The sequence below is a fragment of the Typopeltis vanoorti genome, chromosome 3 (assembly GCF_054136105.1).
Source record: "Typopeltis vanoorti isolate ZY-2024b chromosome 3, IOZ_Tvanoo_1.0, whole genome shotgun sequence".
NCBI lineage: Eukaryota > Metazoa > Arthropoda > Arachnida > Uropygi > Thelyphonidae > Typopeltis > Typopeltis vanoorti.
The window spans coordinates 139,772,257-139,796,309 of record NC_143551.1 but is presented as its reverse complement, the minus strand read 5'-3'; the positions used below and the strand labels follow the sequence as shown (position 1 = coordinate 139,796,309).

The window sequence follows — 24,053 nt, the reverse complement described above, 5'->3', positions numbered from 1 at the left end:
CATCACACATCAATCCTAGATCCAATAAAAAGTCTGTAGATGTTATTTTTCTTCTTTAGCCATCATAAGTACATTTATCATTTGAAAGTAAGACGAGAGTGGCTTGTCTCACTTTCATCCGTTACATTTTTAAATCACTCATTATCTTTTTTACTGATTTTTTAACATTCTTTCGCCTCTCTTTCTCTTTCGAACATGCACTCATTTTCCCCGCAACATTCTCGCTACTAACATTTTTGTCATCAATTTCATATTAGCATTCATCAATTCCTCATTCAGATCACACTTCGCACACACCCTCCTTCCATCCACCCTAAACATCCACAAATCATTTATGTAATTGAAAGAATACATATAGCACACCTCACATTTAACGAAACGACTGAAGTCTAAATTAAAGTCATGGAATGACAAAGCCACTGCCATGTTTCCTCTGGCGGTTACTACTCTAAGGTCTAATAATAATGAATTCGTTAATTAAGTTTAGGTAAAAGAAACTCCCCCACACTAATAATACTGGTAGCGCACAACTTTTACAACTGCTCTTACTCAAACAAATACTCATATATACTTAATTATTCCAAGAATAACTTATCTCAATCCATAGCTCTTCTTGACTCATGAGCACCCTAATAAAACTTATAAATCTCCATTTATAAATCAAATTTATAAATTATGAATAAATATAAAAAAGAAATGAAGAAATTATGAAAGAATTAAACCAGGAATCAGTAATATAAAAAATTTAAAAATATAAACGTAAATGGATGGAACATGATGAAAGAATGAAAACAGAAAGATTACCGAAACAAGCCTTAAGTAACAAACCGTTAGGGAAAAGAAAACCAGGACATCCCCTTAAGAAATGCAATGATAACTTCTAAGGCCGGAACAGGCCAGTCTAGGCCTAAATCCTTGACAAGCATGATGATGATGATGATGATGATGAATAAATATAAAACAATAAAAAATTAACAACAAAAAATAGCGAACAATAAATAAATAATAAATAAAACAATTAGAAATAAAAATTAGAAATTATGATTTATAAGTTTTATTTACTTATAAATCATAAAACTTATAAATTCAACTATTGTACAGGGTGTCCCAAAATTCACGCAAGAAGTAATTTTGATAGAAAACACAGGTTTTTAATTAAAAATTGTAATTTCTTATTGATTCATAAAGTATACAGTATAGGGTTATGCATGGAATAGCATATCGGGTAAATGGCCTCCATGGCTTTGCTGGCACATACGCACTCCTTTGTCTAAATTTTCCATGACCATTTTGCATAAATGTGGCTGAATTTCATTGATACAGCGCTCAATTTCCTCCTTCAAGGCGTGGGTGGTGGTGGTGGTCTTGTTGGCATAAACCTTAGACTTCAAAAAACCCTGAAGAAAAAAGTCGAACGGCGTTAAGTCACATGATCTGGGGGGGGGGGGGGGCAGTTCTGATCACCAAAATGGGAAGTTACACGACCAGGAAATGACTCATGCAGTAATTGAATTATTGAATTGTTTCTCAGGCTGTATGGCATGTGGCACCGTCTTGTTGAAACCACATGTTGTCCACATCCATATCTTGCAATTTAGGCACAAAATACTGGATTATCATGTCGCGATAGCGAGCACCATTAACTGTTATTGCCTTACCAGCCACATTTTCGAAGAAGAATGGACCGATGATGCCTCCAGTCCAAAATCCGCACCAAACAGTGACACGTTGTGGATGCATTTTTTTCTCAACAATCACTCGTGGATTTTCTGAGCCCCAAATGTGACAATTTCGTCGATTAACGAAGCCATCAAGATGAAAATGAGCCTCATCGCTGAAGATGATTTTGTTTGAAAAATAAGCATCCACTTGTTGTTGTTCCATAATCCATTCAACGAACTCTTTTCGCTGTGTGTGGTCAGTAGGCTTCAGTTCTTGAGTCAATTGAATTTTGTAAGCATAAAGATGCAAATATTTCATGAGAATACGCTGTAGAGAGCTTCTCAAAATGCCCAATTCAAGACCACGGTGCCGAATTGATGTTCTTGGACTCTCGGCAACACTCTCGCGAACTGCTTCGATGTTTTCTATTGAACGACTTGTTGAAGGACAGCCAGAGTGTATAAGATCACTAATTGATCCAGTTTCCTTGAATTTTTTAATTAATCTTTTCACAGTTAATGAAGTTAAATCACTATTCCGACCATATTTTGTACGAAAATTGCAAACTGTAGCTGCCAAACCTTCATTATTTTTAAAATATTGCTCAACAATGAAAATGCATTGTTCTTTCGTGTAGCGCTCCATTTTTAATACCCCTGAACTGTCAGCTGTCACGCTGTCTTTTTTTTCTCGTTGGCAACACTTTACTGCACAAAAAAAATGCGCTAAATTTAAGTCTTGCGTGAATTTTGGGACACCCTTTAGTTGCATTCAACTACTGAATCAGTTTAAGGAGAGGCACGATAGGCATTTCGTTAGCATGGGTCTCCCATGATGAGTATTCTGACTCTATGAAGATGCCCATATCTATGTGCAGAAGCGATATAAAAAAATTACAGTGGTTTTAATTTCTTATTTCATGGCCTGGATACAGCAGAATTCTAAATTCACTACTGAAGGATATGATTAAAGTGGTTTAAAATAGAGGGACAGATTTTCTAAACAAAAAAAAAAAAAAAAGTGAAAGAATTGTCTTCACCCAGAGACAGTATTGAGAAAAATAAATTGCATAGTCTCAAATACAAATGATGAGTGTGAAAAGCTGCAGGATTCATCTACTGTATTTTTAAGAAAGAAAAACAAAAAAATCTAAAGAAATCCATGATATGCAAAGATTATTTTCCAGGCAAATTAAGTCAATTTTTGTAGAAGTACTTCCTACATTACATTCTGCAACACCATTGACTATCACCATAATTTAAAATATGACCCAGTACCAAAGGAAATATCAATTAGTCTGTGCACATTACAGAATAATAATATTCCAAAATAGAACAAAATCATTGTTACAATCCTCAATGACTTCCTGATTATTATCTTCATCTTAGTTGATTTTAACAAAAATGTTAAAACACTTTTTTTTGTAAGAAAGTAAGAGTTTCACTGAATTAAAAGAAATTCATCAAAAATGATTGGTGAATTGATTTTTTTTTCAATAAATTATTTTTGTAATGAATTGTTGTCTGTGAGATTGTTATTTGATTAACTGTTTCAGTGAATTTTTTTTTTAAAATCATACAAAATATGACTCAAAATGTACTCTCCGGGCAGAAATGTACAAAAACATACTTAGTTGCAATGTAACACTACTTTGTAGATTTTAAGCCACAACAATGAGACTCAAGCTAGCAGAAAGTTAATGGCATAGTAAATAAAGGAAAAATTAGAATACAAAAAAAGGACTAGCACTACAATCCAAGAAAAATCTTGGTGGTATTTTTTCCATTATTTATCCATTAGGAGAAGTAATGATTGTGGATGAATGACCTTACTTGATGAAAAGGTAATCAGCTGATTAATGCAGATGACTTAGTAGAACTGTTTAATCATCACTTTATTACAGCATTTCATCCTAGTAAAGCAGGTTTTATAATTGAAAGATGTGTGGAGTATCGAAGGATTATCAAACTGTACTTTAGACTCATTTCAGGCAAATTATGGAATACAACTGTGTTAAAATTAATTAATTTAATTTCCCAATGTTTTGATCTTCATATTAAGGTCATCATCTGGAGTATACACATATATATACAGAGACAAGAGCTATATTATATTTCAAACATTATGCCAAAGAGACAATGATTTGATCAACCTTTATTCTACTGGCCTGACCTCTACTGTTGAAAAAAACTACATCAAAGACCTTTTCATCTAAGAATTAATTAGAAATAGGACTATAAGTAATACAGAATCTTGACTCTAATATAACAACTCTCATGTTAAATTATTATTATTTTGTGATACCGTCAAGGAGTCCAAGGACTCACCAAGAGAGGGCACCTCCTCTACATCTCTCTGTCTCTATCATCTACTGCTCACCACCACCACTAGTATTCTTTATCTGTAAATTGCATGTATCCTAAAGACCAATTTGTCTGTATGTGGGATGAAAAACCTGAGTTTCTGGGAGAAAAAACCCTGCTACTTCTGTATGAGATCAGCTAACTCCCTTCAATTGAAAAATTCCTTATAAAGATTCCTCCCATCACGACAAGAATTGAACTTAGGCCTTTTCCAGTCGAAGGGCGCAACACTGTCATTCTTCCAATATTGTGTTACAGAGGTGCTCAAAAAGTTCCTCTGGTCAGCGACTAGAATTGAACTTACAGTGCTCTTTCTTCAGGCAGTCTAGTGCCGAGAATGGCACATGCCATTTCCACTGAGCTACACAGGCCTAATTAGGACACCACTTTTGCTGTAATAAAACTATCTATGTAACTAAAATATCTACTCTGTAACTAAAACTGTATGAATTCTCTGATGGTGTTATAAATAGAATATAGCTTTGATGTTGTCGTTTTTTTTCCACTAGAGATCAGGCCAGTTAGAATAACAGTTGATCACATCATTGTCTCTTTGGCATACTGTTTGAAATGCAATATAGCTTGTCTCTGTATATATATATATATATATATATGTTTATACTCCAGATGATGACTTTAATGTGAAGGTCGAAACGTCAGAAAATTAAAGTAATTAATTCTAACCCAGTTGTAGTCTCCATAATTTGTCTGAAATGAATGCTGATCTCCATGTAACCCTAAAGAAAATTTACTTTAAACTCATTCAATATATCTGAATTCACAACAATGTCGGGCAACACATTCCACTGACCTGCCACTCTCCATGCAAAGAACCTCCTCCTTATGTCCCTGCTCACACCACCCTCCTTGTACAGCTTCCAGGAATGTCCTTTTTTTTTTGTCTCTTTCTCCTATTCTATGAAAAATTTCTTCCACATTAATCTGGCAACAACCTTATACCAACTCATATATCTCAATCATATCCCCTCTCTTCCTCCTATTCAAAAGGCTTTGCAAACTGCATTCAATATTCTCATATCCTGCATTGCAAAGACTGGTCACCACCTTAATCAGTCTTCTCTGGACCCTTTCTAGTATATCCTCCTCACCATGAGAAGTAGGAGACCAAACATGTGCACAATAATTCTTATGAGGCCTGATCAAGGCCTTATATAACAGAACTACTTGCTTGTGCAGTGTGACCTCTGAACTTCAGATCTTTGTCCACCACCACTTCAAGGTCTCTTGTCTTCTCAATTTCCTCCAAACTTTCCTCACCAAGTGTCTACTTTGCATCCCATCATTGCCTAACAAATTTCAGAACCTTAAACTTTGCAACATTGAATTGATAGTTCCATACTGTTGCAAACTCACACAATCTATTCAAATCCTCCTGTAAGATCACAACATCTGCTTGATTCCTCATTGCTCTCCCCAGTTTTGCATCATCTTTTGCCACATATTTTAAGGTAGTGTGTTAAGGAACTGACTGTGCCATTGACCTGGCTATTTAATGAAAATCTTGCAACTTGACGAGTCCCTAAGGTATGGAAAGAAGGCAAGATAAACTAGTTTCTAGTTTGATACTTCCATTCTCTCACCTATGATTCATTCTCTCACCTATGATTCTCGCATTTCTGCGAGAATTCTCGCAGAAATGCTTATATGCTGGTTATAGATTATTATTAATTGACTTAAGGAATTCACAACGTACAATAGAATATAAATTAAATTAAACTTTAATATATATTTCCACTATTTCGGCAATGTCACGTTGCCATTTTCGAAGGAACTTATGATAAAGACACGTGCACGCAGGCACTACATACAGTAAAATACAGTACAATAAAATAAGTAAAATTATTTTACTGTATGTAGTGCCTGGATGCACGTGTCTTTATTGTAAGTTCCTTTGAAAATGGCAACGTGACGTTGCTGAAATATTGGAAATATATATTAAAGTTTAATTTAATTTATATTCTATTGTACGTTGTGAATTCCTTAAATCAATTAATAATTATGATGGGAGAATGGAAGTATCAAGCTTTAACAATCAAAGATCTAGTAACCACAAGATGCAGATTAGAAGTTTAGAGAGGGCTGGGTTTTTCTCTAGTTTTGGTTTACCTTTGTGTGATGAGAGATCTCTCTCTCTTATTTCATTAAACAAAAATTGTGTTAAATATGCTTCTCTGAATATTATTACTTTTACTGATTGAATTATTATTTATTTAATGTAAATTCAAATTATCAACTCCAAAAGTTTTGTAAACTTGTACATTAGACATTGCATAGGTGGGAATTTTACCTCGTGGGTTGGGAGAGGGATCAAACCCTTCTGTGCAATACCAACTGCTCTGCTGCTGATGAATTGTTGAAGTTACAAAAATTAAAAATGAATTTATCTGAAAAAGGTAAAATTTTAATTTATTTACTTTCCTAAAGAAATCAGTTAAAGGTGTCAGAATAATCCTCCATGTGACTTCACAGGATTTTTTTTAGAAGGTAAAAATAATTTGAGCAACTTTAAGAGCAAATATTGTGTGCTATGTTTGAGTTTCTTTCATTTAAGGAGATAAGTATTACTAATAGCACAGTCAGTTTCAGTGATATCATTTAGTTAAAAAAGGAGATGAAGGCAAATTAGCCAGTCTTACAGAAATGGCAGGGTTTTTCTTCATGGAAATTCAGGTTTTTCATCCTACAAAAAAATGAGCTGGTCAGCGAATACGTGATTGGAATATAGCAACTTGCATAGATTGGATTAACCATCCTATGTATTATGACATTAATTAGGTTTATAAAACCAATTTACTTGGACCTGATGGGCCATTGAGCCTTACATTTTAATGGTGAAAATGATTGCTGTTATGCTTAGTAAACATGTTAAATATTTTGCAGCTGAGCCCAGCAACAGAATATAATGAAAATCAAGACTTTTCACCAATAAGACAAGTCGAGCAGCAAGCTGAAGCAAGGCATAAACATATGCAACAGCTACTTTGGACTTTAGCCAAAAGTTATTTGGAACCAAATGATTGGCGCTCTTTAGCAAGGTACTGGGGCTTTACAGAAGAACACATCAAGGCCATCGAGCACCAGTACACAGGTAGGGAAGTAAGTGACTAAAATATCCTATATGATTTTGAAGTAATAGAAGATGACTTTTTATCATTTTTAATGTTCTATAAAATCAGCATACAGTAAAATTGAATCATATTTATTTTTTTTTTAAACTTTTTTAACTAACTCCTATCATTTAAAATAAAGAGCAAGAGGCTTTAATTCGGCGATGTAAAAATGATTTAAATTAAGGGGATATTAAATCCCACATTATTTCAAAGCTGAATAAGAAACTCAAAGATGGAAATCTAATCTAAGAGTTTCATGCCGAATATAGAAACTATATAAAGTTCGGCAAGTCCCGGTGTAAGTCAACATTTCTTATTCAGCTTTGAAATAATGTGGGATTTAATATCCCCTTAATTTAAATAACTCCTACCATTCTTGCTTTTCAGGGTTGGGAAGAACCCTTTATAGTCTAGACCATGGCTGTCCAACCTTAGGTAATCTGAGGACCGCATTAAAAATAATTTATCCGAGGGCCACATACAATGTGTATCTAATAATTTAGTGAGCAGCAGTGACACAACCTCGACAACTGAACAAACAAACAACACTAATTGTGCATTAATTGGGTCCTTATGTTCTCTTTGAGCACCCAGAGCATGCACGTTAGAACAAAACAGTGTAAGAACGCTTCTTTGACACATCTAATATTTGAAAAACACATGGGTATATTATTATTATTATTCAGGCCTCATCATCATTTACATCACCTTTATATGGTGATGTAAAAACATCAAATAAAATTACCAACATTGAGATTATCGATTAGTGATAGAATTAAAATATCTAATGAGCATTCAGTTCAAATTGTTATTTTATTTTTTTGCTCATGAAAATCAAAATTCACAGGGGCCACACAAAATCACACCATGGGTCACATGCAGCCCACGGGCCGTGTTTTGGACAGCCCTGGTCTAGACTGTACTAGATTCTTCTTCATATTTGTGAAATATAAAATTCATTCAACAATATATCATGTAATGGTTTCTTTAGCTTTCATTATTATTATAATAATTACACATGTATCTCAATGGAGTCAGAATACTTATTGAGGAAGAACCATTATTCAGACAATACCTATCACACCTCTCCTTAAACTCTTACTTTGATGAAGCACTCACAACCACCTCTGGCAATGCATTCCACTCATTCACCACTTCCAAGCAAAAATATCTAGTTCTAACATCCCTTTTACACAATTTCCATGAGTGATCTCCCATTCTCTCCCTTCTTACCAAGTGCTGAAAAAATTCTTCAGTATCAATCATATAAAATCCATTTAATAACTTTTCCTTTTTTATTGTTATTAGCTAGTATTTGAACCCACAGAGAGTCAACGTATTCTCATAGGGAGAATTCCATAGACCTATTACAATCTGTGGCACTTTCCTCTGGATTCTCTCCACCACTTCTTCATCCCCACAGAATCTGGATATCCAGATCTGCATGCAGTAGTCCAGGTGGGCCCCAGGCGGGCCTTATTAAAGCTTCATAAAGGGGAACGATAACCTCTCTATTCGTGCTTGCTAGTGTGTTCTTCAACAACCACATAGTATAATGTGCTGTTTGGACTACATTTGCAATATGCCCTCTGTAACTCCTTGTCCACAATCATACCGAAATCCATGGCCTCATCATTTTCCTGCATTTCATTTCCATCATAGTACACAGCCTGTGATCTCTTCTTCAAAAAATGCATCACCTTAAACTGGTAGCCATTTTCTTTTACCCATACTGTTAGTCTATTTAAGTCTTCCTGCAGGATTTCTGCATTACTTTTCATTTACCATTGCTCTTCCTAGTTTAGCATCATCAGCAAATAACTGAATATTTTCTGTTATATCATTTCCTATATAATTGATGTACATATTAAACAACAGAGGACCAAGTACTGAGCCCTATAGTATGCCATTGGTCATCCTCCTGGCCTCAATTCCTCTATAAACCACTCTTTGATATGTCCCATCAACTATCCTCTAATTCAAAACACCAGATTCATGTCAATCCCATTTGCTCCAATTTATGCAACAGAGTTCTATATTGAATTCTATCAAATTCCTTTGCAAAGTCTAGCAGTATCACTGAGTTGTCATTTCCCTTATCCAAATTCATTGTCACTTTGTTATAGAAGGTAAACATATTACTAGGTAAGACCTACCATTCACAACACCATGATGTCCCTTATAAAGTATCATATTCCTATCCACTAAGTCCTGAATTCTGTCTTTCAGCGATATCTCTAATACCTTCACCACTACTCCTGAGATGCTGATTGGCCTATAATTTGCTACTTATGTCTTGTGGCTTCCTTTATGCAGTGGGACTATTTTACCCTCTTTCCACTCTATTGGTACCTTACCAGTACTGAGGCTTAAATTAAACAGCTTGGTCAGAGAAGCTGATAATTCTCTTCCACATTCTCTTTATACAAGGGTTGATATGCCATCTATTCCCATGGCTGTGTTCATGTTGAGGTTCTGCAATATTTTAAGCACTTCCATTTCATCCATCTCTCTTCTCCCATCAGTCAGTGTCACATCTGGCATTGCAACATCACCACCTAGATAGTACACTGCTGCAAAAATGCTCACGACTATTTGGTTTGCTTCTGTTACCTTCCCACCATCAGCACTTTTTTTAAAGTCATCTTTCCATAATCATTCCTCCTTTTACTTGACACATAGCGAAAGAGCTCTTTACGATTTCTTTTGACCTCATCAGCTAGCTTTCTCTCTTAATTAGCTTTTGGCTTTCCTCACCATTCAAAACATCCTTCTTGCCTATGCCTTCTACTGCTCATGGCCATGCTGATCACCTTTTCCTATATGCTCCCTCCACAATTTATTTTCTGCAGTTCCTGCTTAATAATGCTATTCATCCATCTAGCTCCTACCTGATTTATCAGATTTATCTGACTCTGGGTATACATTTTGATATTGCTTTCTTTGAACACCTCTTTATGCACTATCAACATCCTCCAAATTCTTATGTCATATCACTGCTGAAAGCTGACTTCTTAGCTTGTCATAATTACCTGCTTTGGAATTCCATGTATGAGGGCAGTCTGAAAAGTTCTCAGTCTAACAGTGAAAAAACAAATTTATAGTTTCAAAATTATTTTTATTTTTCAACATAATCTCCCATAAGGCTAATACATTTATTCCACCGATGCTCCAGCGCCATTATCCTCTCCCTGTAGTGGTGGTTCTTAGTAAGATCTGCAAAATACCCCTCTACAGCTGCATTCACTTCTTGATTCAAAGAAAAGCACTGCCCAGAGAAGAAGAGAGTTAGTTTTGGGAAGAGATAGGTTATTTTTTTACCCTTTTCAAGATAATTAATAAACAAAATGCCTTTAGCATCCCAAAACACGATGCCATGACCTTTCCTGCTGATGGAACTGACTGAACAACTGACTTCTGTCCACTGTTTTGACTGCTGTTTGGATTCTGGTGTGTAATGGTGAATCCAAGCTCATCCATAGTAATAAATCAATGCACAAAATCAGTTTTATTCTTGTTGAAATGATTTGCTGTGAGCAAGTGCACCACTCTTGCGCAAAGCTTTTTAATATGCAATTCTTCATGCAAAATATATCCTATACATTCTTTTGAAATGCCTATAGTCTCAGCAGTTTCACGCACTTTGACTCGCCAGTCATCCAATACCATATAGTGCACTTGATCAATGATTTCTGGTGTTGTTACACTTTTTGGATATCCTTCACATGGATCATCTTCAAGGCTGGTAATGGCCACGTTTAAACTCAGCAGCAAATTTCTTAATTGTTGAAAAAGAAGGAGAACAGTGCGCATAAACTTTTATGCACTTCGGATGAATTTCTTTTAGCATTAAACCCTCTTTTACAAAGAATTTTATAACCTCACCATACTCAATTTTATCCATTTCAAGGGATACAGACAACACTTTTGCTTCAGACAGCTGTATAAAACAAACTACTTGATAGAATGACTTGTAATTTCACATGGATGCTTATGACAAATCTACCAATTTAGAAAAAAAAAATCTTCCCAATAGTGTTGCCATCTGTGGTCAAGGCCGAGAACTTTTCAGACTACCCTCATATATTATAGCTTGTTAAGGCATAATATACATGGAATTCCAGATTACCAGACATACAGAAAATTAGAAAATTCTGTATGTCTTGTAATCTCCTACGTAAAGTCAACATGGTCACTTTCCCCTAGTGGATACTGTTTAACTAGATTGGGTACTGTTAAGTTCTCTGATGCTATGATCAGATCCAGCACCCTCAAACCTTATGTCCTCTCTATTACATGTTGCTTCAGGTTATATTGCTCAGCAACTGTATAAATTCATTTTCTTCTCTCCCTGTAACCATTCCTCCTCCTTTTATTGAAATTCTCTAATAATGATTACTTAACCTGCACTCATTATGCTAATTTGCTGGTATATTTCATCTACATGGCATTGTATTGATGGTAGTATTGTTGTTGTATAGTAGGAGAATTGAGTAGGTAAGACAGTGAGTAGTGTGTAGTGGAGTAGTGTACCCTCTCATGATGAGTCCTAAAGCTCCTTGGTGGTGTCACATAATAAAAGTAATACATTTACCCTGTTGGCCTCTGTTTCACACCAGATAGCCTCAACTGTACTATCCTCTGCATCCCTGTCCTCGTGATGTACTTCTACTCTTTTTTGGCTTCAATTCCTCTTCCACCATTAGCAAAACCCTGCTCCTCCTGCCATATTTTTCTTTCTGTCTTTTGTCCTCTCTAAAGATACTGTATCCTTTGCATTCTCTTCCTATGACTATATCTTTCTTGGTCAACCAAGTCTCACCAACGCCAGAAACTCTTTGCCCTTATTTTGAATATTTCTGGCATCAGTATACATAAACTTCAATATCCCCCTTCATCCTGCAATCTTCATTATATCTTGTGTTGCTTTGTGCACTAAAGTTAAGAAACTGCATTTAGCATTATGTGATCACTAGGTTGTCTGTGAGCATTGGTGTCTGGACCCACACTCAGCTGCATCCTCCCCCCAAACATTCTAGTTTCCCTGACTCCACTTTTGAACTCTCTTTCTCTCTCTCTCTCTCTCTCTCTCTGAATAACACTTTCTCAAGAGTCCTTACCTCCACCATTCCTCCTGTGCACTTACAAACAGCTCATCTCTTTCACACCGTGGCAACAGACTTATACCTTTTACTTTCTCTCTCTTCTTTTTTTATTCACTAGTAAATCTTTCATATTTTCTTGCATACCATGCTTGTCACCTGCTAAATCATTTGTATCAGCTAAAATAACCATCATTTTCACTTTTATTTTCTGCATCCTTACAGTACTACTAACATCCTTAATCTATGCATCAGGAAAACACAATTTCGTCAAACTCTCCTCAAGTACTCATCTTATCAATGAATCACTGTGCAAAATCTAATCTTTATTCTCATGCTTTTCTTTCCCCTTGCATCTTCCCCTTCTTTCACTTCTGAGTCATAATCATCTGCCAAGCATTTCTCCAACCATTCAATCTCGTGTTTTGTTCTGTAGAGGACTCCACATAAGTGAACTATCTGGTCATTCTTTTCATTTTTCACCCCTTTATTCTTACAGTCACTCACTCAACTTGTAACACCAACTTTACCAATCACATTATCATGCATTTCATCATTCAACTTCAATGCTTTCATTCTTCTTGCTCTCTTCATATTTTTAGCAGTCACTCACAAAACACTTGCAACAAACATGCTCTCCAGTTTCATTCTCCTTCCATAAATTTCTCATTCTGTGAATGCCATTCAGTATTTGTTATAAATAACCTATAATGTCTCTAAAGCTGTCACTCATAAATTGGTGGTAGTCTTCAAAAAGCTATTTATACTGAATTTAGTTGCTATCACTGTGCACTGTTAGCTAGTTTTGCAATTGGTCAAAACGTGTATATGTCACTGTGCTAGACATTGGGCAATGGTCAATACTGTATATGCTGTACCAAATATACTGTAAATGCTATTCCCAGAAGTACTATATTCTGTGAACAGTATATTCAAATTAATTTCATTATTTAAGTTTAAAAGTGGTGTTGAATGTAGCCATCTAAGGATGCAGATTGGGAAACTAGACAAAGCGCTTTGTTGAATGCTAATGCTCACATGAGAAACTAGACAAAGCACTTTAGTGAATGCTAATGCTCACATGTCTAGGCAGAAAACCTCTTCCTTCAATGAAATAAATTTGAGTTCCAGGTTGTGCTTTAGTGTATATGTTGGATTTCAGTGCTTTTGGATTGTCTATTTCGGATCCTTTCTGATTTATGCTTACACATAGACCCACACTTCACCTGGCAGGTATTCAAAACCAAATGTAATGGAATAAGCTGATGTCCTTATTTCTGAAGTGTCCTTTGTCTGTATATTGTTGTGTATTCTTCTGGCCAGTTTGCCTGTTTAGAGGGACGAAAAACCCAAGTTTCTGGGGGGAAAAATCCTCCGCCACTGTATGAGCCCAGCTAACTCACCATTTGATTAAAAACACCTGATAAAGTCATGTCATATATGGGATTCAAACCCTGATACTTCCAATAAAATGGCTCATCTAACTATATACGATACTGGTTTTTATTCATTACAGTAACTGATGAAATTTAAATACCTAGCATAATACTTAATAATGAAAATATCTCACAAAAATGAAAGAACATTCTATTATAAAGTGATAAAATATTAAAATGTTTAAAATAAACAATATGAAGAATGTCAATAATATTGAGTGGTGGACAGAGAGAGTTGTAGTGTAGGTGCCCTCCCTCGATGAGTCTTTGGACTCCCTAGAGGCGTCATATAATAATAATAATAATGATGATGATATATATCAAAGCAGAAAACCCCTTCCCTCAATGAAATATATTTCATTTCCAGGTTGTATTTTGATGTGTATATTGGATTTCACTTTTTTGTTTATAGCATATGATGATATAACGGCTGTGAGGCCCCTTTTTATGGAGAATTATGGCACCATCTCAATTCCCCAAAATTTTATCTGGGCTCAGGACCGGCATAGCTGATGAATCAGGCCTATGGCTGGGTCTTAAGTATTCCTGACTGTAATCCGTATGTGTTCACAGGGCCAGTTTACTTGATTGCAGGAGGAAAAAACCTTGCTGTCCATGCCCAAGGACTGGCTAGCTTGGCTATGGCTGAGAAAGATCCTTAAGCTCCTCACATTGGCAACGAGAATTGAACTCAGAGCACTTCTTTCCCAGGCATGGTTGGAAGCACACTCGGCTAACCCCGTGGACATTGGATTTCACTGCTTTTGGATTGTGGATTTAGGTTTTTCATTCATTAATGAGTAATGTAACTTAAACATCCAGTCTAATGTAAATGTAAATATCAAACAGACAGAAGTAAAAGCAAGAAACATAAAAAGTCTAAAAAAGTGATATAATATTACCATGATTAAGACCAGCAATATGGAAAAATAAAGATCTAACGAAAGAAACGAAAAGGATCCATAAATCATGAATTCATAACATACTAATGTGAAGTAAGTAAGATTTATCTTGTCTGATCCTAAAGCTTTAGGATCACATACGATAAATGGCAGGAGACCTCCACATAGTCTATAAGGAACATGGAGAACCAATCACATAGTCTGATCTAATGTCCAATCCATTCATACATTGCCTGCCCAAAGATACATAAACACATTTCATATGAGTTGGGTTTGTGCAAATAGGAAGATAAAAATAGAAAAAGTGAATATATATATATATATATATATATATATATATATGTGTGTGTATATATATATATATATATACAGTAAAACCCCATTTTTACGTTCCCATAATTTTCGTTTTTCTGCCATTTACGTCATGTTCCGTTGGTCCCATCTTAAGGCCTGTTCTTATGATATATTGTTTTCCCACCATTAACAACTTGATGTGAACACTATTTACTGTGATTTGCGACTTTTTCTAGGGTAGCAACACTGATTTTCAAATCGATTTCTGCAGAAATCTGTGCATTTCTGTTCCCAGATGGCGTTGCTTTCGGCTGTAGTTTCGTTTCTGCCATCACATCGACTTGCATGCTTGCAGCAGTGATGTAGTGATGAGTGAAATCGTGATTTTTCAATCACGGTACAAATTGATACCGTGAAGTTTTCATATCAGTAATTTTAAACTGTCAGTAGCTCCTGGCACCCATAACGTGTTATGATGTGATTTCACATTCACAGTGCTGTATTGAAATCGTGAACAAGGATCATACACAAATTGTGAAATCACATTCACACTTCTACCAAGTAACACTTGTTACATGAATATTAGATATCAGTGAATAAACCACATTTTGTGAAATATCGCTTCACTAGCTTGCAGTGTTGGTGTTCATAGTTGAAATTCAGAAGCACATGATATATTGCAGAATTTCTGCTACATAATTTAGTGTGTGATAGTTGCTTTCAAGTTGCGGTGCTAGATGATCCATGTTATTAACCTGGGGAAAAAAGACAGAAAATGTATTTCGATACAAGAAAATGTGGCAGTTCTGCGACGTGTACATTGGTGTGCCAGAGCACGTGTGCAATTAGCAAAAGATCTTAGCCTCTCCATGTCCACTTTGAATGATAGTAAAAAACAGGTTAAGCATTGAACTCAATGCAAAGCAATCTGGCGCTCTGTCAAAAACGAAAATATATCCCTACAGCGACATACAATGAATTGGATAAACTTGTGACGGATTGGTTGTTTTCTACGAGAGCGTCGGGTATTTTAGTCGATGGTACTAGAATCTGAGCAAAAGCCCTTGAATTTGCTGCGAGGTTGGGGATTAATGGTTTTACTGCATCAAATGGATGGACTGATCGTTTCAAGACTTGTCGCAATATTGTGTATAATCAAGTGTTTGAAGAAAGTAATAGTGTTGCAGGAGAAACTGTAAACCAGTGGAAACATGGACTAAAGACTATTATTCAAGACTACAAACCAAAAAATATTTTTAATTTTGATGAAACTAGGCTCTTTTATAACATTCTGCCAAGTAAAACATTGCGTTTTAAAGGAGAGAAGTGTCATGGTGGAAAACTCAGCAAGCAGAGTGTAACTATTTTGTTCATGGTCAATGCTGATGGATCAGAAAAATTACCTCCACTGGTAATTGGTAAATTTAAAAAGCCAACGTGGTTTTAGAATGTGAAAAATCTGCCTACTGAGTGTGATGCCAACAGCACAGCATGGATAACCAGCAGCATCTTCACATCCACTAACCATGCAAGTTCTTGATGCTAAAATGGGGCAAATCACCCCAAAAGACTATTACTGCTAGACAAGTGTCCTGCACATCCTGAAGATCTACAGCTCAGAAACATTAGATTAGTGTTCTTTCCCTCTAATTGTACAAGTGAGCTTCAGTCATTAGATCTGGGCATCATCCATGAATTTAAATGGAAATATAGAAAAATGCTTCTTGAGAAACCTGTGTTTTTGCATGATAATGGTATGGACCTAAAACAAATGACATATCAATCCTTGATGGCATGCATTATGTGGCCAAAGCACGGTTGCATGTTACTCCTGAAACCATATCCAACTGTTTCCGGAAGGCAGGAGTTACGTTTGTGGAAGAGGAAGAACAACTACAGGAGGAAGAAGAAGATATTTCAGAGCCCAACAACTGGTATGTGATGGAAGAGTCTTCCTCATTTCAAGACTATGTTGATGCTGGTGTGATCACATCAATGGTACCAAGTGTAGAAGAGATCTTTTCCAACACGTTGGTGAAGAAGAAGTGGTTGAAGAAGACTGTGATCAAGAACCTACCATCCCGAAGCTATCTCTGTTTTGAGGTAGTATATTGCAAGTGCATCAAGAGACGATGGGGCATTTAATGCCTTATATACTGTGGAGAGGCAGGTGGAATTTATCAGAGTGCAGAAAAAGCAAAAACAATCAACAATTAAAGAGTTTTTTAAATAGATAAATGTAAGTAATTGTAAATTTATTTATTTTCAGTTATTAAATTTTGTAATCTAGTATGTAGAGTCTAATACCAGCAGTAAGTCATCTTTTAGCCTTTTTTTTAAATTATTAGATATATGAAGAGCCAGAGGCTTCAATTTGGCGACATATGACTTGTTTAAGTTAAGGGATATTACATCCCACATCGTTTCTTAGCCGAATAAGAAACTCAAAGAGTTTCATGCCGAATATAGTAGAAACTATATAAAGTTCAGCGATTCCAAGCGTAAGCAAATACCTGGATATTGCAGCAACTGACCCTTAAGGTAGTGCAAGCTGAGGCAACTCATGTCAAAGGTGGAGCAAGATCCGATCACTATTCTTGATATTTACCCATAATGTGAACTTAGCTCCTAGGAGCTGTATTACTGTTCTACATTATGAGAGAGGGTCACTACCCAGACCGGTTTCAACCTTTATCGAGGTCTCATCAGTGAGTAGGTAGACCTAGTTAATACCAAGTTTGTAGCAAACAGAACTTACAACTCTTCTATGAGTATTGCCGAGAGGTGTCCTAATAAATTATTAGATATACAAAGAGCCAAAGGCTTCAATTTGGCGACATATGACTTGTTTAAGTTAAGGGATATTACATCCCATATCGTTTCATGCCGAATATAGTAGAAACTATATAAGTTTGACGATTCCAAGCATAAGCAAATACCTGGATATTTCAGCAACTGACCCTTAAGGTAGTGCAAGCTGAGGTAACTCATGTCAAAGGTGGAACAAGCTCCGATCACTATTCTTGATATTTACCCATAATGTGAACTTAGCTCCTAGAAGCTGTATTACTGTTCTACATTATGAGAGAAGGTCACTACCCAGACCGGTCTCAACCTTTATTGATTTTTTTTAATGTTTTTTACAATTCCTTCTATTTACACTTTTTTCCATTAGTCCCCTGGAAAGTGTAAAAAAGGAGTTTTACTTTTTTTTTGTAAAAAAGGAATATATATATATATGTAAGTATGTATGTGTGTGTATATATATGTATATATGTGTGTATATATATATATATATATAAAGTCCCTCGATCCAGATTGGATCGCGAGACTTTAAGTGAATAGGTGGTATATTTTGGAGTTCCTCATGGATGGATAAGTTGTTATTGCCCATACATTTTATCCACTCTCTGTTAGCAGCAGTTTTCCTTCTTATGTCTGGTGATATGATGTTAGAGAGTGTTAGTAGTCACTCAACAGGTGTAGACTTTATGCAACCTGAGGTTGATTCTCGTGGTATTGTTAAGTTGTATGTCGCCCTTGCTAACATGATGACTCAAATACCACACTGGAGCACAGTATTCTGCACTATAGTACACTAGGGCATGGGCAGCCGTTTTCAAAGTGTTGGTTCCTGTCTCCCCCCAAGCCTGAACACACAAGCTTCCTGATGATATTATTCCTAGTTTTAGCTTTTGGCAGACATTTTCCAGGTGTTTCTTGAAGGTTAACCACGTCGCCGTCGATATGGATAAAATACATCACCCCTCTACACTTCATATCCATCATATATTTCAATGCAATATCAGTGGTATTACAATTTTAATATGCACTTTGCATCATGGTTACTTGAACATATATATATACGTCTTGGCCAGTTGGGTGGTTAAAAGTGATCTAAGGTGATTCCACAATACTTTGGGTTGGGGTTGTGCTTCAACGTCTCCCCTCTGAATGAGATTTTGAGCCATTTATCAGCTTGATGATTATTCAAGTGAAATGTACAAACCTCAGTCTTAGAGGGATTTGGACAAACTCCATTTGGTGTAATAGTTGTACAGAACTTCAAGCTCCAACTGAGCACGGTCTTGGCCTCGTTCAGGTGTTTGGTCTGAGTTGCCTACCAGCCCACTACCATTTAAAGATTTCATTTTGTGCAGTAGTATGCTGTGCCTGCTGCATGTTCAGTTTTCATCAGTTAAAATTATGGCAGGTAGAGATTATTATTATTATTACAGGTATATCCATGGAGTCAGTAGACATTGTGGGAGACCCAAACTAGCAAAACAATAGCTGTCATATCTCTTCTTGAATTCATTTACAGATGAAGAACTCACAACTAAGTCAGGCAGTGAATTCCACTCATTCACCACCCTCCAGAAAAAAGACCTTGTTCTCACACCCTTGTTAACCACACTCTTCTTTTATTTCCAGGGATGACCTTTTGTTCTTCCATCACTATCACACAGCTGAAACATTTCCCCTGCATCAATCCTATAAAAACCTTTCAGTAATTTAAATGTTTCTATCATATTCCCTCTTCTCCACCTATCAACCAATCTTTGCCATCCACAAGCTCTCAATCTATCAATGTAGGGAGCATTTTTTACATCACTCACCAACTTAGTCACTCTTCTCTGAACCCTCTCCACAGCCTCCTCATCTCTAAGGAATCCAGGCGACCAGACCTGAGTACAGTAATCCAAATGTGGAAGTATCAGTGCTTTATAAAGGGTAATAATAACCTCTTTATCTCTGGATGTTAGTGTGTTCCTCAACAAGTAATCCTATGTGCAATCTTGGACACCTTAGCAATGTGTCCCCTGAACTTCATCTCTCTATTTACCAACACCCCTAAGTCCCTAGCCTCATCAATCTCTTGAAGTACTGTTCCATCAATGTAGTACACAGCTGGTAATCATTTAATCCCAAGATGCATAACTTTACACTTTTCCACATTGAACTGACATCCATTACCTTTTGCCCATTCTACCAGCTTATTTAAATCATCCTGCAAACTTTCAACATCAGCTTGATTTTTTATTGAGCTACCTAACTTTGCATCATCAGCAAACAACTGAATATCTCCCTTTAAGCCATTTCCTATATCATTTATATACAAATTAAACAACAATGGCTCAAGTACAGAGCCCTGAAGCTGCCACTGGTCACCTGCCTCATCCTGGACTCGGCTCCTCCATACACCACCACCTTCTGGTATCTCTCCCTGAGCCATTCTCCTATCCATATCACCAATTTAGTATCCATTCCCATCTGCTCCAATTTGCGTAATAGGGTTCCATGGGGTATCCTATCAAAGGCCTTAGCCTTCGACAGGATACCCCATATTCCATCTAAATATGGGGTATTCCATCTGATATTCCATCTAAATCCAGAAGTACCACTGTGTAGCCAGTTCCTTTGTCTAACTCAGATATCATTCTATTATAAAAAGTTAATAGATTGCTAAGGCAGGGTCTACCTTTAACAAAACCATGTTGGCCTCTATAGAGTATCATATCCTGATCCACCCATTCTTGAATTTTGTCTTTAATCAACTTTTCCAATACTCTTACCATTACTCCCGAGATGCTGATTGGTCTGTAATTAACTACGGCAGTTTTAGAGCCACCTTTATGCAAAGGAACCACTTTGCCTAACTTCCACTCCCTAGGGACCATACCAGAGTTCAAACTTGAGTTAAAGATCCAAATAAGAGAGGTTGACAATTCCTTTGCACATTCACGCAACACCCGAGCTGATATTCCATCTAAACCTACAGCAGTGTTTGCATTTAAATTTTGCAATATATTAAATACCTCTGATTTCTTAACTTCATTTTTCATATTAGTTATTTCTACAGGTACAGAGATATCCTCACTTAGGTGATAGCCTTTTGAAAAGTGATCACTCAGTAACTTGACTATTACATCTCATTTTGTCACCTCAGTACCATCAGCACCCACTAAAGTTATCCTTCCGAAGTCATTCTTCCTTTTACTTGCCACATAGCGGAAGAACTCTTTGGGATTACCCTTGATCTCCTTGGCTAGGTCTTCTCATAATGTGATTTAGCTTTTCTTGCTATGCTATTAACTTTCCTAGCTTGAGTATTCACAAGTTGTGTGACCAAGAGGCTGGTCAGTTTATGAAATGCTCCTTATGAGGATAGGTGGAAGGTTTGTGGGTTACAAATAACTATTGGTAATCTCTGGAAATTGAACAATAATGTGGTAAGCAAGGGTTTAGGACTAGTTTTTTTGTTTTGAAAGCAGTGAATGAGTGGAATGGGTTGCTAGAGTCTCTTCTAGATGCCTTGTTGGTGAATGAATTCAGATTGAAGTATGACAGATATTGTGGCTAATGTTTTGGGTCTTTGTCAATGAGTCTGTGGACTCCATGGAGATGTTCCTGTAATAATTATAATATTATTATTATTACAAAGTATTACCATATTAGAGGGATATCACTGTATTATTAAAATACTGGATTTAAAGTATTTTAATATGATGCTACACCATTTTACTATACATATGAAAAATATGACTTCTGCATCAATTTAACCTCAGTATTTTCCTGGGTCTAGTTACAACGATGCAACAGTTCTAAAGTGGTCTGGGTAGTGACTGTTTGCATAATTCATAGCAATACACACCTCTGAATGGAAGTGCTGTGCATTATGGGATACCAAAGCAGATGACGTCAAGTGAACAGTCACTATATACAAATAGTATAGTTTTCAAGATACTTCACTTACAAACTTTGTTGGCTTATACTTGGGTAATGGATTATAATGTGAATATATAATTTCTTGTGTATTATAATTTACTTTGATCAAGTAAAACAACTTTTTTCATCCGCACACTCATGTTTTCTTAATTATGTGCTCTCTGAGATCATTATCCCTCAGAAACCCAAGAAATTCCCCTCACCAACATAAAAAAAAAACAAAAAGACAGAATTGCATATCACCTTTTTTTCTTAATTGTCAAAATCTGTAAATTACATTCTCCCAGTCTTTCGTAGCCAATATTCCAAACTTATTATTATTATTCAGGCCTCCATGGAGTCAAAAGACTCATCGTGGGAGGTCCTTTCTAAGAAACACAAGTCTATCAAGACTCATCGAGGGAGGTCCCTCCTAGGAAACACAAAGTCTATCATACCACTCCTTAAATGCATTGACCGTTCTCGCTCTCACCACTCCATCAGGCAATGCATTCCATGGTTCAACCACCCTCCATGCAAAAAAACCACTCCTCACCCTCTTTCTCACAGTTTCCTTTCGTAACTTCCAGGGATGGCCCCTTGTCATGACTCCTTCCTGCTGTTCAACAAAGCGAAAGAACTCCCCAGTGTCAACTGTAACCACCTCTCAACAGTTTAAAAGTCTTAATCATATCACCCCTCCTTCTATCCACCAAACTCTGTAGTCCACACTCCCTCAGCTGATCCTCATAACTAACATCGTACAGTCCTGAAACCATCTTTATTATCCTTCTTATATATTCTATCCACCAAACTCTGTAGTCCACACTCCCTCAGCTGATCCTCATAACTAACATTGTACAGTCCTGACACCATCTTTGTTATCTGCCTTTGTACCCTTCAGTTAATTTATTCCCTTCAAATCCTGGGGACCAGATATGAGAACAATAGTCTAAGTGTGGTCTGATCAGAGTCTAATACAACGGAATGATAACCATTTTATCTCTGCGGGTCAGTATCCTTCTCATTATTGCAGCAATCCTCTGCATTACCTTACCTTTACAATATGTCCCCTAAATTTCAGGTTTCTATCAATCATTAAACCCAGATCTCTTGTCTCTCCTACTTCCTTCAGTTTAACTCCTCCCATAGAGTATGCAGCGTCCCATCAATGTGTCCCAAACCTCAAGACCTTACATTTTGCTGCATTAAACTGACACCCCCCCATTCATTTGTCCATCTATCTAGCTTATTCAAATCCTCTTGCAGGGCTACCACATCTGCACTATTACTAATAACCCTTCCCAGCTTCGCATCATCCGCAAATAACCGAATATCCCCTTGCAATCCACTGACAATGTCATTGATATAAAGGTTAAACAATATAGGTCCCAGTACTGAGCCCTGTGGAACCCCACTTGTAACCTTCTGCCTCTTTGATATTGCTCCACCATACACACCTCTCTGATACCTATCAGACAGCCACTCCTGAATCCAGTTGACCAATCTGACATCCTGACCCATGTGCTGGAACTTCAATATCAGCTTATCATGTGGCACCCTGACAAATGCCTTTGCTAAGTCTAGGAAAACAGCAGTATACGCTTCCCTCATCTACTGCTCTTGTAACTTTATCATAAAAGGTTACCATATTGCTAAAACAAGAGCACCCCTTCACAAATCCATGTTGACTGTCACAAATATCATTACCCTCATCTGCCCAATGCTGTATACGGTGCCTCACTACTTTCTCCAAGATCTTACTAACTACTGATGACACACAAACTGGCCTATAATTAGGCACTTCCAGTCTGCTACTGCCCTTATGCAATGGCACTATCTTACTTTCCTTTCCATTCCATGGGCACCTTTCCCACAGCCAGACTTTCATTGAAAAGCAGGTCAAGGGTGCTGTCAGTTCCTTAGCACATTCTCTCAAAACTCATGGTGAAATACCATCCAGTCCCACAGCTTTACTAACATCCAGAGTACTCAGTATGTGGAACACACTTTCCTCCTGCACCTCTAAACCTCGAACATGCTCTAGCCCTCTAGTATTCAAATTGACTCCTCCAGGATGAAATACTCCAATAAAGTGTTCATTGAATAATTCCACTATGTCCTCTGCATCAGTCACTCTATTCCCATTTTTATCCCACAATGTCATTCTTCCACAGTCATTTCTCCTCCTACTGGCCACATAGCTAAAAAATTCCCTAGGATTTTCCTTGGATCTAAGTGTCAATCTTTTCTCATATTCCAGTTTCACCTTCCTTACCATACTAGTCACTCTCCTGGCCTGTGTCTTATATTTTTCATGCATCTTCTCTTCACCTGTCTCCTTATATCTCTTCCATAGCCTCTTTTTCGCATGTGGCTCCTGTGTAATATTGTTTTTCATCCACTTTACTCCAAATTGTGTCCTCTTCTTCACTCATGGGATGCAGCTTACCAT

At 36.7% G+C, this 24,053-nt stretch overlaps 1 protein-coding gene across 1 annotated transcript in view; it reads left to right on the top strand.

Moving 5' to 3' along the window:
• The window catches only part of LOC150108606 (uncharacterized), a 271,872-nt gene that overhangs the window by 234,334 nt on the left and 13,485 nt on the right, over window positions 1–24,053 (top strand). Inside the window, exon 14 of the mRNA XM_090390490.1 lies at window positions 6,927–7,134. Within this exon, the coding sequence (XP_090246616.1) occupies window positions 6,927–7,134 (208 nt within the window). The remainder of the gene's footprint in view (window positions 1–6,926; window positions 7,135–24,053) is intronic.